General features: G+C 33.6%; 2 protein-coding genes across 2 annotated transcripts; both read right to left on the reverse strand.

Moving 5' to 3' along the window:
• Positions 1–402: 402 nt before the first annotated feature.
• LOC145121357 (putative WRKY transcription factor 40) lies at positions 403–1,198 on the reverse strand. Its single transcript, XM_079057116.1, is given in 5 exon segments — positions 403–510; positions 708–785; positions 787–825; positions 924–970; positions 973–1,198. Coding segments are annotated over 5 exon segments (498 nt in total).
• Positions 1,199–19,042: 17,844 nt separating this feature from the next.
• Positions 19,043–20,362, reverse strand: LOC145120386 (arabinogalactan protein 41-like). Its single transcript, XM_079056213.1, has 2 exons — positions 20,077–20,362; positions 19,043–19,365 (listed from the first exon to the last, which is right to left on the reverse strand). The coding sequence occupies exons 1-2, from the start codon at positions 20,195–20,197 to the stop codon at positions 19,262–19,264; spliced, it is 225 nt and encodes a 74-aa protein (XP_078912339.1). The 5' UTR covers positions 20,198–20,362; the 3' UTR covers positions 19,043–19,261.
• Positions 20,363–20,461: the final 99 nt, after the last annotated feature.

Here is a 20,461-nt window from a genome sequence, read left to right on the forward strand (position 1 = left end):
AATGGTTCCTCCTTTTCTTTTTGTGCGAATCTTAATAACCGATCCATTCCAAATACGTCCCACCTAACTAGACTCCAAGTACGACACCTCAACTTTTCTTTGGGAAATCTCCAATAAAGTTATAATATTTTAGGTCAGTTTACGGTTTAATCCTAAATTAAATTTTGTTTACAAAAAATGACAGATTACCGGCTAAAACTTCAATAACACTTTGTGGCCGTTTTCACAAATTTTGTCAGTATCTCATCTTTTTTCATTAATTGATCAAAATTTTGGGTTTTTCTGAAGATTATATTATTTTTTACCCATGTTGAGTTTTTGAAAGCTTGAATCTGCTCGATGGCCCAGATGAGCTTAGGGAGGCTGAGCATGGACTAAATTGAGAGTGGTGGTGGCCACTTTTCAGTTCAAACATGAACCCCCTTGCTCGTTTTTAGCTTGGTTTGTATAGTTGTGTTCTCCTTCATAAGTTGTTACCAAGATTGACTGATCCTCGACACTTTTTTGAACCTAATCCGAACAAGATTAAACAACAAAAACATATTAAAATTTAGAAACTTGAAGTTCGTTTTAGATTTTTGTTTTGAAATGAAGATATATATATATATATATATATATATATATATATATATATATATATATATATATATATATATATATATATATATATATATATATATATATATAAGTTGGCAATGGCTTCTTACCTTCTTTTTGACTGGGCAGGTTGGAGCATGAGTGCAATTGAAATACGCTTTAGGAGAAGGGTTGTCTCTTGTAACCTTTTTGTCCATATTTCCTCCATTGATATCCATTCTTCACAGACTATTTACAACAAATATAACATTTAGATTTATAAATCTTGGCAAATACTAGAAATAACATTCATTAATGTATATAGAATAGATCAGGAGAGGACTTACAAGGCTCACATCTGAAGCTTCTATGCAAACACATACCCTAGAAATCTTGGCCTTAAGGTTTGTTCTTGTCTAGGTTTCTTACAAGAATCTTCATCGCTTGAACCGCTTTCGGAGCTCCCTATCTCATTGTTGATGATTTGGTTCATATGGTTTTCCGATTTCCGTTTCTTGGGGTTGTTGTTGGTGGCGCTATTTGATGGTGTCAGATTCTTGCTTATATAATCAGCCAAATGGTTTTGCAAAGCATTGTAGTTCTCACACATGACAGTCAACATCCCCGTGAACTTCTAGTTCTCCTTTCTTCATTTAGAGATTAAAAGATGATTGCAGAGTTGTGAAATGATGATTTTGGAAAATTGATGGAGTTAACGATGCTTGTGAGTGAGCTTTTTGTTGTTGGGTTCGACGACCACGACAAAAACACACAGTGAGCCTGAAAAGGAGCGCAAGAAAGAAGACAAGGAATGGTACATATTAAATTAGATCATATAATATAATTAATTTAAGGGTAATTGGTAAAAAATACACAATCTTTAGAAAATCCCCAAAATTTTGATCAACTAATGAAAAAAGACGAGATATCGGATAAATCTGTTAAACCGGTCACGAAGGGTTATTTCGAAGCTTTAACCGATAATCTGTTTGTTTTTTTGTAAACAAAACTTAATTTAGAATTAAACCGTAAATTGACCCAAATTATTAAGACTTTATTGAAGTTTTCTCTTATAATTTTAACACATGTTTTAACTCTTATTATGAATTTAATCTTTTTCAATTTCTTCTCGCCTTTTTAAGATGGTTTTTAGGTTCAATTACAATTTTTACAACTATGTTTACATCTTATTTTACAATATTGTATTTTATGAGTTTTTATAGAATTATTTTTTTTAATGTCTTTTTTCTAACCGATGACCTCAACGGACCCATCTTTAACGGCCGATCCAGATTAAACACCCTATGAGGAAGAGAAGAAGTCAATGGTCATCCTCTGATTGAAACCCTTTTGAGACTCGAACTCATGACCTTCTTTGAAGAAGAGAGGACTGCCACTTGTTTTACCCATCAAACCATAAGTGGATGTTTGTTAAATGACTTTCTTACAACTTATTTTACATATTTATGCATCTTTTAAAAGATTTTTTCAGTTTTATTATATCGATATAAATTATATTGTTTTCAAGTACTTTTTCCGTATATAATTTTTAAAATATAATTTTTGTGGACATTCAAATCCATGTGAATTTAATAGACTATATGTCATGTTCTACTCAATTCTACCTATAAGGGTGAATCGGGCATGTCGAGCTCCGTCTCAACCTCTTCACCTCCCCACCTCAGCCAAACTCAACCACATGCTTTGCAAATGAGAGAAACAACACAAACACGCCATTCACGGCATTTTTACTTCACTTGCAGAACTTGAGGGCGATGTATGCATGACACGTCGAGCTCCATGAACTAGGTGCCGTCGTCATTACCACACCATTCGGGTTAGCCTAACTTAAACAAACCCCTTTTTATTAGGCCGGACGGAGTGGACCGCGGGGAAACCGCGGGATCGGTTCCCGCATGAAGACACACCGCACCGTGGGTGCGGGAAAGGAGTAGCGGGAAGAGGGTGGGGGAGAGAGTCTCACTCTCTCTCTCTTCTAACCATTGGCTGTGCGATTTTTTTTCTTTTTTTATTCCAAACGGCTATATAGCCGTTATATATATATATATATATATATATATATATATATATATATATATATATATATATATATATATATATATATATATATATATATTCTTTTTTCTTTCCCTTTTCTTAACCTATAAATACTCAAACATTCTATCATTTTTTTTAACCCATAACCTATATTTCTCTCTAAAAAATATTATTCAAAATGTCATCATCCGATTCGACGGCTGTAGAGGAGACTAAGTTTATCGGTTCCGTCATGGCGAAAACGGTTGCATACTATCAAAACCGACTAAGCGAAACATCACGTGCACGACCTAAAGTTTCGACGTCAGTTCCGGATGAGGAAGGAACTATTCTTACGTATTGTTGGCGATTTGGAAGGCCGCTTTCCATATTTCCAATGGAAAATGGATGCAAGGGAAAAAAAAAGGTTTCTCTCCCATTCAGAAATGCACGGCTTCAATTCGTCAGCTAGCATACGGCATGGGCGCAGACAAATGGGACGAGTATTTTAGGATGTCAGAGCGTACCGTGCGGGAATGTGTGTACAAGTTCTGCAAAGCGATCTGTTTGGTTTATGGGCAACGATATTTGCGCAAACCAACTATCAACGATATCCACCAATTGTATACGGTGCATGAAGGCAAGCATGGATTCCCTGGAATGCTAGGTAGTATCGATTGCATGCATTGGAGTTGGTCATTATGCCCCAACGCATGGCGTAGTCAGTACATGAGAGGCGACCACAAAGAGCCGACGATCATTCTAGAGGCTATCGCATCACATGATCTTTGGATATGGCATGCATTCTTTGGTCCAGTTGGTGCAAACAATGACATCAATGTGCTAGACCAGTCGCCGATATTCAACGATATCTACCTTGAAAAGTCACACGATGTACCTTTTCAAGCAAATGGAGTAGAATATAAGCGTGGATACTATCTTACTGACGGTATATATCCTCCCTTGTCTGTTTTTATTTAATAATAAAAAATAAAAAAATAAAATAAAAGTGTGGGAAGGGCTTCCCACCCATTCCTTGGCTTTTAGGTGAGTGAAAGGAAAGTGAAAGAAAGAGGGGTATGGCCCACCAAAAATGAGAGAAGCTTCCCTCCCACACCCTCCGGTCTTATACATATTTTTTTACCACAATATTGGATTCCACAATGTTTCTATAAGGATTGCATTGGAACTTGATCTATTTATTAAAAGAAAAGCAAGTGTCGTGGAAATATGTTGGGGTTAATAATGGTCGTCCATCCCCACCATTAACACGATGCCCCTCTTTGTTCCCATAACTCAATACATGCTCATCCAAGTTCCAACCGAATGGAAAATTAATTTACTTATTTTAACTTCTAGGCTTTTAAATGTTTGCCGTCAAAATGTACAAGTCTCTAAAGCTTGTCATCCGGGGATCGTTATATACCATAATTTTATTGGAAACGGCAAATATCATTAGAAAAGTCACGAGATTAGCAAGTGATGAAAACACGGGCAGAGTACAACTGAAAATCAAAGAAAATACACAGTTCTAGCTAAAAGGAGAGATACTCCATCAATCTCACTACAACACACCTTCGAGGTTCGATGTTTAAACCACAAATACGTATGAGTAATAACCTCGTCCGCAATCTTAGCCGAATTGGTATTTAACCCTTTAAATATCTTGTTATTTCTAGCCTTCCAAATGAACCAAAGAAGGGCATAAAACACCACCATAACCTTTTCCTTTTTCCTTGGGCAATTGCCCCATGAAACTGCAAAGTTGAGAAAATCTTTCACACCGATGAATTGCAGGTGTTGTATTCCACACCGTTTTAGGATCCAATCTATAGCCTCCTTCGTGATAGGACACACCACCAAAAGGTTATCAATTGATTCCTAAGATGAATCACATAAGGGACAAATAATTGAGTTTACCAAAATACTCGTACTTGCAAGATTGGTTGACATCGGAATTTTACCTAAAGAAGTTTTCCACACGAAACAGAGGATTTTCAATGGGATTACTTTCATCCAAGTAATGTTCGGACCGTTATACGGGGTGGGTATGGAATCTATCATCTTGCGTAATGTTTTGACAGAATTTGCCATCGGAGTTGAACTTAAAACGAAAACCAATATTGGTGACAACGCCCTGCAGCAAAGATTGTAAAATTTTCAAATCGCGAAGGGTTTCTTCATCCACGCTTTGAAGTTTCCAATTCCAGTGGAAACCTAATGATAAAATTCTCTCTGATACATAACAAAAAATGTTGCCCTCCCTCCTAGAGATTGAGGGTTCAAGTCTCATTGGAGACATAGGTGGTATTAGGAGTAGTTTAGGAGTAGTGTAGATTTGTTGTTCTAAAAAAAAACATAACAAAAAATGTTTTGTATTTTGAGATTTAAAGTGGGTAACAAGTCTTTTACATAAACCAATAAATGTTTAATAGACTTTAGTGTCGTCAAAGTTTTTTATTGTGATTATAATTAATTTGAAAAGAGTTGAGATCGGGTTTTACTTTTTTTTTTCTTCTTGAACGGTTAATACATATATCGGGCGTGTTTGGCAAAAGTAGTTGTTAGCTGGAAGCAGGTAGCGGTTAGCTAGTAGCGGGTAGCTGGTAGCCAGGGCCGGCCCATGGGCCTGGGCAAGCTGGGCGACCGCCCCGGCCCCCAAATACCATAGGGCCCCCATTTTATATGGTTATATAGGGTTATATAATGACAGTCCATTAATTTTAAGCCTAATAGACTAGTTTTTCAAAGGCCCGATACTCTAATCGGCGCCAAGTCCAAACAGGAAGCGGGAACGAGAATTAAACCTACCGTGCGTTTCCACTTTCCAAGTCATCATCATATTTCTATTTGTGTGGAAAATCCAAACGTCCTCTGTCTCCTAGCGATTAGTAACTTCTCCTTCTTCTATTTCTTAATTGTTATTCAAGCTAATCAATGTCTTCTCTTTTGTTTTTTCGATTTTCTGAATTCATCTGCAACACTAGGCAACAACAGAGGATTTCAGAAAACTGGAACTCACATAATCGGTTTTTTCTCCTTCTTATTTCTGATTTTTTTTAAATATCACCAATCGAAAGTTATTCAATTATTTGATTAAATTCGAATCTGACATGCAGGGGCGTATCCACCATATGCTTAGGTAGGTCTTAGGACCTACCTAAGTTCTCAATTTCATTTAGAATTTATACACTAGAAAAATTAGGAACTATCTTAGAAAAAATAAAGGACCTATTTGAGTTTGTTTTTTAAAAAAATTTCTTAAAAAACCATTTTAAAAAGAGAAATATATAAGTTATTAAGGCAATTTGTTATTTTAAATTATGAGATTGATAACAAAAAGTGAACCACTCTTAATCGGCACTCTCAAAATATTAATAAATGAATAAGTTGTTCTAATAAAATAAAAGCCCACATGCTAAATACTCTCACTCTCCGTTTGCCGCTTTATCAATGGACTAATAATCAACTAGTTTTTCGTTAAATCGTACGCATTTTTTAGTTATATTTCAATCGGTTTTTTAAAATTTTTAATCGGTGGCACAAGATACATGAGCCGATTGAACTGGTTCAGTTCTTTTAAGGTACATGAGCCGACCCGACCCCAAAAATGTTGTTGATTTTTTTTTATTGGTCTCACTTAATTTAGGAACCACGTGATTTTTTGTTCTAGATTCGCCATTGCTGACATGCTATTGCTAATGCTATAGACTAGAATTGAGAACTAGTCAATCATTATCCTGAAGGTTTAAAGAACTCTTTTCTGAATCAGAATCCACTGGAGTTTGAAAATCGAAATTTGCTTTCTTATTCTTTCACATGCATAATTCGAGAATCTGATTGTGATTTGTGAATCTGTGTAAGTTCTAGCCTTCCTGAAATTCAACTTTTTATGTTATTCTGTGAAATATCTTAATGTAAATGTTAATATGTGCAATTTAATTTTTACACCGAATCTTTATTTTTGTAAAGATGATTCTGCCTAATTCGATTTCATTGTCTTTCTTAACATCAAATATATGTATGGGGCTTGCTTTTCCAATTGCTCATAGGATCCACAACCACAACAACCCAAAGGTACTCTCTTATTTTCTGTTTCACTTTTTTTTTTATTATTCTGTTATCTTGATTGTTAATCTATTATATGTGATTGTTATTTGTTAAAAATGGTTCCCAAAAAATATGTATGAACTTCCCATCTAAAAAACATTGTAAATGTAAATTTTTTTTTTTTGCAATGTTTATGTATTTGAGTGTGTTTTGGCCTTTTTTATTTTGTAATTAATAGTTATTTGGTTGTTTGGCTTATGGGGCTTGTCGTGGAGCCTTTTTTTCTTTACATAGGTGGTTTAGGGCGGCAGTTCAAGGGCTTAAGGTTGGCAGTTCAGGTAGAAGGAGAGACGGAGGGTGGTGATGCATGAAGATGAGTGACATATGAAAGAGGAGAAAGCCGCGATGGTGTTCCGGTGGTTCCTGCAGAGGCGGCGGATGACGGTTTCGGCGATGGAAACTGGTTGTTCAACGGCGGCATCCGGAGGTTCTGGTGGTGGTGCATCTTTAAGTTGTAATGAGATCAGAGAATAGGAGAATGACATATGATCTTAGGTTTTAGAAATGGTAATAAATTCAGGGTGGGAATTAGGAAAAGTTTTATATTATTTGTTTGGATTACAATCATAAGTAAATAATATATAAATTATGAAAAAAAAATAAGGTATTATGCTCTTTTTATCTTTGTAACGAACAAAAACGTAAAAAAAAAAGTTATCTTTGTGAAGGGGCCCATTTTTTATTTTGCCCCGGGCCTCAAATTGTCTTAGACCGGCCCTGGTAGCGGGTAGCTGGTAGCGTGAAACTGTAACTTTTATTTTTTATATGAGTGTTTGGAAAAAATAGCTGGTAGCTTTTGAAATATATAAAATTACATAAAAGGACAATTGATTTCAAAAGCTCAGTAGCGTTTTGTTAAACGCTACATGAAGTAGCTTTTAAATTTGGAGCGTTTTGATTAAACTAAAAGCTAAATGTTTGTACTGTCAAACGAAGCTTTTTGTTTAAATTAGAGCGTTTTGTCAAAAGCTAAAAGCTAGAAGCTCCCAAACGCTTCCAAAAGCTCCGTGCCAAACACGCCCGATCTAAATCTTACTTTTTTTTTTATGTGGAGACTTAAATCCTCAACTCCTTAGGGAGAAACATCCTTTCAAACATTTTGATACCGGTAAGCGTGTTGCGTATGTTAAAAAATTTTGAAAAAAAAATATATTGTTTAAAATAGTTATTTTATTGATATTAACACAGAGATAATTATTTTTATACTATGTTTATATATAATATCAAGTATTTTGAATAATACTACATAATGGTTTTTACCCGTTGCTTATTCATAAATAAAACTGAATATTATTATCGATTTAATGTTATATTTTAATAATTTTTATGATCGATTGATTTAAAATTTTATTTATTTGACAATATTTTATATTCGTAATAGATATAGATATAAATACAAGCAAAACTGAACATAAACCCGCTCCTACCCGTCGAGTCTAGCAAGAGCTCGACGATTTCGCCTTCAACAACACATCAGACAATCTTCAAACGACTCGCCGAGTTCGTTCTTGAACTCGCCGAGTTCATCTTCATTCATAAGAAGATGTTCAGTCTATGACTCGCCGAGTTCCTCCTGAACTCGCCGAGTCCGTCTTCATAAGTTGGGAGATTGCCTTGGACTCGTCGAGTCTATTCATACACTCGTCGAGTCCCATGAGTTCCAGGTCCAAAACAAACCGCTATCTGGCTGAGTGTTCCTTCCACTCAACCAAAACCATTTCCAGGAGACACTTTGGGGGAAAAAGTGTCCCGACTCGCCGAGTCACCTAAGTGACTCGCCGAGTCCCTATTTATCCAAAACTATACAGTCGATTTCAGTGGTACTTAATGCATCCCAATCATAGATCTGACCTCCTAGGGTCCCTTTTATACGTAAAGCTACGAACTTGATGTCCATGCATGGGGTTTTTGGCTCAAAAGGCCATAAAATGGGGTTTATATGATGCATGGGTCTCCCATGGCCATAAAGTTGGCACCTTTATGCCATGGGAACCCTCAATGGTTCCAGATCTGAAGCACAACCCACATATACAAGCAAAACTGAACATAGCTTCTCAAAAGCTTAGAAAAGGTGGAGAAATAGCCCCAAAACAGGATCTAGGAAATAGATGGTCAAGGTTCAAGCTTTTTACCTTGAATAGACTGAGAATGAAGCAAAACCTTGGGATCTACTAGCTTCCTCTTGATCTCCTAAGCTCTCTTCTTCTCCTTCAACTTCAAACACACAGAAAAAGGCACCAAAAATCTCAAATCACTCAAAAATGGTTTAGGGTTTCAATCTAGGGTTTCTCTGAGTTGGGAGGGTGATGGAGGCTGGGTTGGGACGAGATAAAGTGTTTAAATAGGGTGAAAACCCTAAATATTAGAGTTTTGTCCAGACAGCTCCTACTCGTCGATTCGGTCTTCCGATTCGTCGAGTAGGTCACTTAAACCCCCGATCCAACAGTCGAGTCTACTCGACGAGTTGGGCCTCCAACTCGCCGAGTCCCAGAGTAAATTGTAACATTTCAATGAAATTAAATACGTATCAGGAATCGGGTGTTACACCCATAAACCCCATAATTTGATCCAAATAATCCCAACTAACAGAATCATACGCTTTCTTAAAATCAACTTTAAAAATAAGGAATTTCTTATTTTTCTTTTTTCTCCCAAGAAATCATCTCACTAACCATAACGGGCACATCTAAAATTTGTCGACCTTTAAGGAAAGCCGACTGCTCCACACTAATAACATCAGGAAGCACCACCGCCAAATGTTTTGCTAAAACTTTAGCAATAATTTTGAATTGCATCCCAATAAGGCTAATAGGACGGAAGTCTTTCACAAGTAACGGATTCTCAACCTTAGGGATAAGAGTAATGAACAAGGAATTACAACCCACAGGAATAATAGGTTTATAAAAAAATTCATGCACAACGCAATCACATCATCCCCAAGATATCCCAATAATGTTTAAGAAACTGAAAAGAGAAACCATCCGGACCTGGGGCTCTATCCCCACCACAATCCCAAACAGCCTCCTTAATCTCTTCTACAATAAAAAAATCTCTCTAATCCCAAAGCATTCTCCACTGTAATCGAAGAAAAACAATTACTTCTCTCCGCCATCCGAATACCATTAAACGCTTGAAACTTAGAAAAGTAAAAATCAAAAAATTCTTTTTTACAGTCATCGGATCCGTGACCCAATCCCCATTAACCGAGACCCCACGAACTAACATCTGACGTCTTCTTTTCTTCAACATACCATTATTTATGTAAGAATCAACATTGTGATTTGTGAGAATAAACAAGTAAATATACATGGTTAAGCTTCAAATCATCAACAGATAAATGACAATGGTGACTACTTTGAAATTTGAAAAAGTACATTTTCAGTTGAGGAGTTATCATCTGTCTTGTTACCGATTCCCGCTTACTATTATTTAGAGTATACAGTGTGTGTACATAAACACGACATTATTGCCGACGTGGAGCCGTAATAACAGCATCGTAACATGAGCACACCGCCCCCCAATCTTGTTAAGGGGCGTTATGGCGTATTGAGTTGTAACGACGACGAGATGCAACACGAATTGTGATTGGTTCTCTTTCTTTCTTCCCATTTGCTTCTCTTCTTCTTTTTGGCTTCACCTCAACGCCGTTAAGGCTGGAAATATCATCCCTTCTTAAAGTCATGAAGACAAGAAGATGATGTGGCAACTATCGTGAATGGGCATGGTTGTGACCCATACCCACTGTTCTTAAAAAAAAGGGAAAAAAAGTCTTCAGATGTCAATATTTGCTACACACAACAAGAAACTAGCAATGATAAAGACTTGATGATGATGAAGAAAGATTGGGCATCCAAGTAACAGCCTGGGGATTGCAGGGGGGGTTTGGAAAATTATAAAACCCAATTTTGCGAAGGCCCGATTATGTAGGACCATAAAAGAAAATTCGAAAATATTATTGAAGAAAGTCAAAAAGTACTTTCATGAGGTTTCATTCATTTTAATACTATTAAAATTATCGACCCAAAGTTATTATATTTTAATTACGCCTAGAGAATTAGTACTTCGTAAAAAATCAGAAAACATTAATGTTCTTTGTTCTAATATAAGATTTGGTTGATGGAAGCCTAATGTGTGGTTTTAATTAATGCATTTAGTTGCTTTGATAATTATATATATATATATATATATATATATATATATATATATATATATATATATATATATATATATATATATATATATATAGGGTAAGGATCAAATGAGAACACCTAAAAGGTTGAGAACGCGAGAACAGTTCTGGACCAATGAATATATAAGGGTATATTAGTAATTGTATATTTTAATTAAATTAAAATAAAATCAAATTTAATCAAATTCCCTTAAATTTAGGATCATTTACCAAAAAAAATATTCTATTTTTTATTTTTCTTATTAATGGAATATAAAAAATATTTTTCCAAAATTTATTTTAAAACTGAAAAAAAAATTCTAACAAATCATTTTTTTCCCCTGATTTCAAGTAAATTATACATCAATCGTAAATGAATAAAAAACTAAATTATCAATCATAAATGATTATATTATAATTTGACTTTGTATATTTATATCGACACAATTCTACTTAATGATTAAAATCACTTTGAGACCATGTATTCATATTTAAATGCACATTTTCATTCATAAATATAAAATAATATATTTTTTTAATAAATACAAATATAATTGTACTTGAATAAAGAACATCATAAAAATAAAAAAATCAATACATATGTAATCTTAATTGAATAGAACACAAATTAGAGATAAAACATCAACTTTGCAAAAAAATATATAAACAAAACACATTTACAATCATATATGAATACAATTAATCACAAATGAAAATTACAATGTCTCAATATAAATAAATTTCGGCTCCTTCCAAGTTGTTGTCCATATGCATTCATCCTTCATCCTTATAATCCTTTAGTCCATCTGTTTTAACTAGATCAATCTACAAGAAATCAAAGAATTTTTTTGTATTATTTGTTCACAAAGTGCTTAACTCATTAACCAATTTGTTTTTTAAATTGCATTATTAAATCAAAATGTAATAAACAAAAAAATAGATTATCATTAATGAATAAAATTAAAAAAAAAACAGAAAGTTGAAAATCAATCTTACAACAATAAAAAATGATTACAGTGTATTCATGTACTTAAAAGTTGACAGATTATAATGTATTTTTTTATTCAACATTGATTACTAACTTAGGCTTACCTACACATAAATGACTAAATTGAAAAGATTTAATCCCTTGTTTTAAAAGAAGTAGAAAACGACAAAAGCACAGCAGTTGCAAAATTGAAAAAATATTACATTCCATTTTCATCTGTAATCAACGATTCAAAAAATGATTATAGAAAAAAATATCATCTATATTTCATCTGTAAACCGATCTAATCACGTTATAAAAACTATCAATTTCAATTTACCTTTACTAACAAATTCTCGGTATTCACTGTAACCATTTGATTGATTTTCCCATTCCTCACCTTCATTACCTTTAATAATCAAGACTCATTAAAAATCGCAACAACCTTCTCCCTTTTCTTACTGAAATGAATTACAGTATTAGTCAAACTACAACAAAACAATTCACAAATCAGAAAAAAAAAAAAAAAGCATACCTTGATCCAAACAACAAACTCAGATTCACAGCATCACGAGATACAAATTAGGGAGAAAGAGAGGCAGCGACGGCAACGCACGAAGAAAGAAGAAGAATGAGGCGACATAAGTAGGTTGTGATGAAAAAGAGCATCAGGGCGGAGATTAGGCAGGGACGACAACGCAAAATGGTGCTCACTTCGGCCCTGAAAATCGATTCAACACCTGGAGCCTCTTGATCTTCTCCATTCATCGAGAGCTTCATAGAAAATGATAAAAGATGAAGGTTGTGATGATGGTTTTGGAAGTGTATGGTGGTGACGGCTCAATTAGTGTTTAAAGTTTGAAATTTGTATTTAGAGAGTGAGAAGAAGAAGGATACGTGAGGGGAAGAGAGAGAGATTCCAACAACTTGACAAAAATAGGCTAACATGTAATGACCATATTACCCTTTAGACTATTAAAAATTTACAATCTCATCCCATGACTTTTAGAAATTTACAATTTCATCTCATGACTTTATAAATTATATTAGCCTTAGATCGTAATATTTGAAGAGCTCAGATCTGTTCTCGCGTTCTCAACCTTTTTGGTGTTCTCATTTGATCCTACTCCTATATATATATATATATATATATATATATATATATATATATATATATATATATATATATATTAAAGAGAAATATAGTACACTTATTAGGGTTCTTACTTTTAATACACCTCTATAGAAAGCATGCAATTTGGCTTGGATCTTTACAATTCTTTTATTCCATTGAGGACTTGATTTCAACATACCATCTAATGCTTTAAGAATTTGATATAAGCACTTTCTTTACGTTTAGTGTCCCAACTTATTTTGATTTGTGCAAATAAAGAAAATTGATTTCATTTCAAAAAATAGTTTCCAAAAGTGAAACATGTTCCACACGATTCTTATAATTGCGTGAACCTAAGCCGATTTGTTTTATTTGATGAAACATCATAAGATTTTATGTGAACATTCAAATGAATTTTTTTGGACATTTGTAACATAGCAAACGAGTATTTATATATATACTAGAAACGTTTGAGGCCCGTGCTAAGCACGGACCACATATGGTAATTAGGGTATTTCTTTCACCATTATCTAAATTATATGATGCTAAGTGGATTTTCAATGTAGAATTCTTGAATTTTAAATGAAAATGGAAGTATATGTTTATAATTACAAGTACATTACTATGCTTGGTAAAAGATTGCAAGTACATTGTTATTTTGGGAAAGAAAACTATAAGTTCATTGTTTTTACATGTAAAAAGTTATGTACAATGATAATATTAATATAAAAAGTAAAACTTGTTAGTCCTTGCAATTTACTATTTTTTTGTTATATTAGTAAAAAAATGTCATGATCAATTCACTTTTTCTCATTAAGGCATTGTACATTGAAAGCTACCCGATTATAACATTGAACTGCAATGACATTGATAATATGAAATTTGGCTCATTATTAAAACTTTAGCAATGGAAAAGTAAGTTTTGCTTGTATTCTTTTCTATTTGTTATGCCTGCACCACAAATTGTAGTTCTTTTTCAACTTTTACGGCAAATGTATAATATTTCTAAATATAGAAAAAAATTAAGCTAAAAACTTTTAACATCATTGTTGTAAATATAAGAATTTTACTATTAAGACATTGTATGTCTAAATTCTTACCAATTATAACATTTGCCTTTCAATTATACTTTTTTTTACGAAATACCAAAAGATGAACTTTTTGTGTGTCATCTATTTGACAAATATAAAGATACAAAGTTTTAACCAAGGCATACTACAAAACTGTAGCATCTATAATATTCAAAAGTTTAATCAGATTAACGATGAAGCAGTTACATATATTTTTACTCTATATGATCGTCATGTGTAATGTGCAAAAGATGAAAATACATTCTATACAGATGTAGATCAATCAATGTTGGTCAAGGAACTATTGTCCATATTTATTTTTTGACGAATGTTGCAAAGGTAACTTAAACTTAGAAGAATTAAAAGCCAATATGACTTTACCATTTACAATATGACCTGAATCATTTGAATGAATAAATTCTCAATTTTCTAAACATACTTTTAGGAATTATAAACACTCTTTAATTGCTATTTATCAAATGTTGTATAACAATAAATCTAATAAGATAATTTTTTAAAGTTTAGAAACCGGGAACGTAGAGATTCGCCCCTGTACGGTTCCGGTCAATTTTGCAGGGTATCCGCCTATGCTCACCTCAAGTGTAAATATCAAGTTCATAAGACTACTCGGTATGGGACGGAAACGTTGTGGAGACGCTTACGTGGCACCTCCACAACGACGGTATAACGCCAGGAACACCACCCCCAATTACCATTCAGGTATAAGGCGTGGTAACGACAACGCCCATTTTTTCGTTCTTCCTTCCTCTGTGTTTCTTCTTTCTTGGCCTCACAACTGCATTGAAGGCTTGGAACAACACCCCCTAAAAATGTGGAAAAAGAATATTTATGTTGATGTGGCCTTTCAACGGTGTTATTCTTTCTTGACCCATACCCGATACTCTGATACTTAGAATTTGAAGTTTTATCTAATTGTTCCTAATAAGGCTGGCATTTACATCAGGACATTCAAAACAACATTGTTATTTATTGTGTTTAGAATATATTAGAACCCAACATTTATGGAATTTAATTTACAAAAGGCTTCAACTCACACAAGAAGCCCTTAACTAACTGTACTGTCATAAGATCTAGAATGAACTATTGAACATCTAATTAGTAATAGATTTTGAAAGGCACAAGCCACCAGGACAACATCTTAAAAGACCAATCTATTATAAAAATAATTCTAAGGGTAATAAAATTTTTTATGAGTAATCTCCGATCCAATTCCTCGATTTGCATCGGTCACCAGTAGATTATACAGACCACAATCTAAAGGTTCCCATAATGAAAACCGTAAATTATGCATTTCAATTATGAACTAATATAATAAGTACCTTTATCATGAGGTTGAAAGTCACAGTTTCATTGTTCATGCCACATTAAAAACAAGAAGGATCATACATAATATATAAATGTATCCTTTGGTTGTCCGAAAATGAATTATAGGGAGAAGAGAAGAGGTATCTGCTGAAGCGGTTAAAAATGAATGTAATAAACAAATGCCATTATCCATAAATGAGTTGAAAGCGTATCATCAAAGATTAACTACTAACTCTCTTCGGTTACTTATTGCCTGTATATAGAAGGAATAAAGCTAGTTAAATTAGATTGTGGAGGAAGGAAAAAAAACCAAAACAACAAGTGGTGAGATGGAGTCATGGAACAGTAAGAAAATGGCAGACATTGACACATTGTTATCCTCTTCAAATATCAACAGCCTGGCATTTTGGAACAAATATAAGAATAAAAGCTATAATATTAGGCATAAACCTTGCAGATGCATCAGTTGTATTGAGATCACAAACAAAACACTTTTTGCATTAACATTCCATAACAATGTCAAAAGAGATGTCAATCTCGTAGTTCATGATATCAATTCCAATGATCCTTATATTCCATCGGAATGGGTAAATAGGTTGGCCCTCTTATGTCTCTACCAATTTTATGTTTCATGGTTTCTTCGATTTTAACTATTGCAATTCAAATTCCTAATCACAATATATACTTTTGAATATTTATTGAAATGCAACAAAGCTACAGAAAGTTGAACTTTACCTTTTTCAATATGTTCATTTGAAATTACACTCATATACACAGACTCTTTTCATATATTTCACCCTTCTCTTCTTCATTTGGTGCACCAATTGTCTCATCAAGCATCTATATATGATAAATAAAAACATATCCAATTAACAAAAGCTACACAAAATGATCTCATGAACAAATATTTATTTCACCCGTTTGCCATTTGGGGAGTGAATCAAATCCGAGTGAAATTGAAGTTTTCAGCAATGTCAAAGACAGAAAGACAGTAAAGTTCTTATATTTCAATCCCATATAATTTTTTGTTCTATGTACACGCTATAAAACATTATTATGCAAACAGTTCCCATTGACATGTTCATCATTAATTTGAAAACTGCCCAAGTCAATTGAAAATACATGACGAATCGACCAAAGCCCAAAAACCTTGTACAGAAACGAACCAAATTATCAACGTACATGAAGATAGTGGCTCTCTCACGATCTGAATAAGAAAGAAATATTGACTATAACATACATAAAATAAAAAACTTTAGGAACCCTAAAAAACTGAAAACCATTGATTTTTTTACCGATGTAAAACCCATAGATTAATTCAAGAATTTTCCAGAGGAGAGCCATTTAACTATAAATAGAAAATCGTAAATTGATTTCTGAAGGGAAGAGATCGAGGGATAAAAGAAAAGAGAAAGAGAGAAGACAGTATCGGAAAATCAATAGCGAATACAAGAATTAAAACCATAGATGGTGAATGAAAATCTACTCAATTTATCGAATTAGGGAAAATTTTGTGGGTCTTGTTGAACACCGGAAGCGAGTGTAGCAACATTAGAACCCAAAATTTAACAAACAGTTACCTGAGCAACCAGAGTATCTACCAAACGGATATGCTAATCCAATTTGATGGGCATAGTTGTCGTTCAAATGTTGACTGATGTGGCGTCCTTGGAAACGTATAAATGCGTTGTAGACAATATCGAAGAAGAAGCTGTATATATAAAAAGGTGAGGCGTCGAAGGAAGGAGAAAGAATGATAAGAAGAACTGAATCGATGTATTGGTAAATCACGTTGTTCCGAGGGTGGGTTACGTGGACGAATCGGGAGTTCTGATTAGAGGAAAGGCGGAGTCATTGAGTTTGTGAATGTGATGGAGGATAAGAAACGTTGAAAGAGGGGTGATTGACGTCTATTGTGGTACGATGTGTCGTTTGGAAAGTAGGTTACGTGGCGTTAGACGAACAGTGTAAATTTGATTTTAGAGGCACGACAAAAATAAGGTTTTTATATATATATATATATATATATATATATATATATATATATATATATATATATATATATATATATATATTTGGACATTTGTTAATGAATAATGTTGCAAGGCTGCCTTAGTAGTCGACCATGAATCAGTTAACTATGTTGACAACTTAAGTGAAATGTCAAACTGATACACGTTATGTTTAATCTGTTTTAGATACAATACATTTTAAATGTATTTTTTTTAAAGGTTGTTTAAATAATAGTGTCCTGAATATCCTATTTTTATGGACATTAGGACATAATTTTTTTTGCAAAAACTCATTATTCATTTTATGACTATTTTTATGAATATCCTAAAATATAATGCTTTAAATAAATATATTTAAAATACGAGAAATTAAATATTCTTCTACCTTTTAACCCTACCAATCCTCTTATCCATTTAAATGATGACATGTATCATATGAGTATCCTAAAATATCATTAAATCTCATTAAATAAGCATTAAATGTTACATATGTCACAATTTCATTGGGTAGGAGGATATGTAGGAACAAAAAATAAAAAGATATTTAATTTATCTTAAAATACATATAGTTAAAAGAATAATATTGTGAGTGGAAATCACACCGGCGTCGCCTATTGTGTGGTGTATGGTCAAAAGTCAAAACCCCACACCTACGCTCCTTGTATAGTTTTCTTCGAAGCGGAAAAACCCTAAAACTTCGTAAACTCCGTGAAGATGGAGAAATCTGAAGCTGTTTGCGGACAAGAAGCGTTGGAATTACTCAATTGCGTCACCAATTCATCTTTCGATCAAGAGAAATGCATCGCGCTCTTGAATTCCCTACGAAAATGCGTTCTAGACAAGGTAAAATCATGTAATGTTCCCTTTCGGTTTTTTCGGAATAGAATTGGATTTAGATCGCAGTGTTTTCTGCCTAATTTCATCATTTTTCAGTGTTGACGTAACATCTCTAGGGTTTGATAAATAGATAAGAACTTATTCAATTCAACATTCGAATCATTGTGGTTTAAGTTTGAGCACCATGATTAAGTTCTGTATCTTCATCCTTTATCATGCAGAAAGTGAAGAAGTTCTCACTGGCAGAAGAGAAACAACCAAAAACCCACAACTGATGAAAAACAGGGCTGACACTTGTTTTCGTTAACTAGACATGATTGGTTGAGATGATTTTTAATTAATATGAATGTTTGAACCATTGTATTTGTATTCATCACACCAGATTTTGGATCTATATTCTAAACCAACATACATTTTCAATGCTTTACACATGAAAAATTACAAAGTATTGATGAGATTTACATGAATTTTGCAAATTTGTATGATTCATAATAAGGGAAAATCATGTAATCAGTTAACACCTAGTGGTTGTTTATTTCTTTTTCCTATTAACTATCTATGAGTAAAATGGGTGAATAGATACTGATTTTGTCCGGATAAAGTGTTAGTATGTATAATGTTGCTTCTTTTATATATAATTAATGAAACTAAATGACCATTTTACTCTTACATTTCAAGAAACAAATTTAACAATATTCATCAATTTTAATCATGAAAGTGAAATGAGTGGGAGAAAAGAGAAGGGGAAATAAGTAAAAGAGTTGTGTCGTAACCCTTCAAACAATTCTATCTAGATTGAGTCAATAAGAAACAACCATTTATAGATGTCTAAATTAAGTGATTAATCCATTAAGCTCATCAAGTAAAAAAGAAACAATCCTTATGATCTTCTCTTTCTAGCTTTTGGTTGTTTACTTATTGAAATGATTTCTACAAATAGATTTGACAACTTGAGTTGACAAAATCACTAGTCATAATCTCCTCTTCTTCTCTAATAACATACAATAACAATAATGTTAATAATAAATCAAATTCTTCCTTCATTCAGCTGATAACTGTAAATGGGGAATCCAGACTGTGCATGACATATGTGAGCACCAAAGCTACCAACATCAACAAATATGCTATCCCTTGATCGATTGATGTCCCTAAATCCCAAATAAGTTAACACCCATTAATGAAAAATCCCAAACAGGAATTGTTTAAAATCATCCACAAATTTATATTTTATAGCATCAAGTATATGCATTTTAAACGCAAAATGTGTAGCATCATATGCGTGAACAAAAACATAAAGAAAAATGGGTGTAACATGATTTCAAGCAATCATCTTCATCTAATCTACTTACTCATACGAAATGTAAACCAAGTGTGCTAAAAAGACTTGTTTGTCCTATTCCTATCTTTGCAAGCTACAGTCTTTGGGGCATTTTGGTCATTCTTCCCTTTGCTAATAAAAAAATGGCTAACAACATAGAAGATATTTCTAATGTAATGATCTATATATCATGATCATTAAATCGGTATTTAACCTTTGATTCAATGTGTTTACGTTTAATTCGTTTATATCATTTTGATTTGTGGATCATAGAGATCAAAACTCAAAAGCTTGATCGGTAAAGTTATAGAACCAAAATTTCTGGTTCGCTTCCATATTATTAGCTAATCGTGTGAGGGATGAAAGGGCAACTACTTGGACAGCTACCATTGATGAATAGTTTTGCAATAAAAGATCTAAATCCTTTCAGGGGCATTTGATCGAACACAAAAGGAAGAACGAACGGGAAACGTTAAGCAAATTGCAGATGCGAAAAATGCAGAAGGCAATTACAAAATGAATAATGAAATTGAAAACTAACCGTCGCTGGTAGGTGCTGGCGCCGGAGCCAAAGGCTGGCCGTGAACGGCGGCGGGAAATGCGATGGCGAAGATGAGAGCAAATGCGGACACCACACCTGACGGAATCTTCGATGTCGCCATCGGAGAATAATTCCCGAGTAATTGGGGGAAGGAAATAGTGATTTACAGCGATGGAGATTCAGACACGGAATGTTGATTTTATGAACTTGCAATTGGAATTGGACGGCTCCATGTACATTGTATTCGTCTGAGTGGGTGCTCTTGTGTGATTGGGTCAAAATAATGACCCAGCTGTAATTTTGTTATACTTTCTAATTTCTGTACGAAATCAGATTTTACCAGTCATTATATTCCCTCAAACAATGTCTAACATGATGCTTTTAC

This window comes from Lactuca virosa, chromosome 6, assembly GCF_052849685.1.
Source record: "Lactuca virosa cultivar CGN04683 chromosome 6, Lactuca_virosa_CGN04683_v6, whole genome shotgun sequence".
Taxonomy (NCBI): domain Eukaryota; kingdom Viridiplantae; phylum Streptophyta; class Magnoliopsida; order Asterales; family Asteraceae; genus Lactuca; species Lactuca virosa.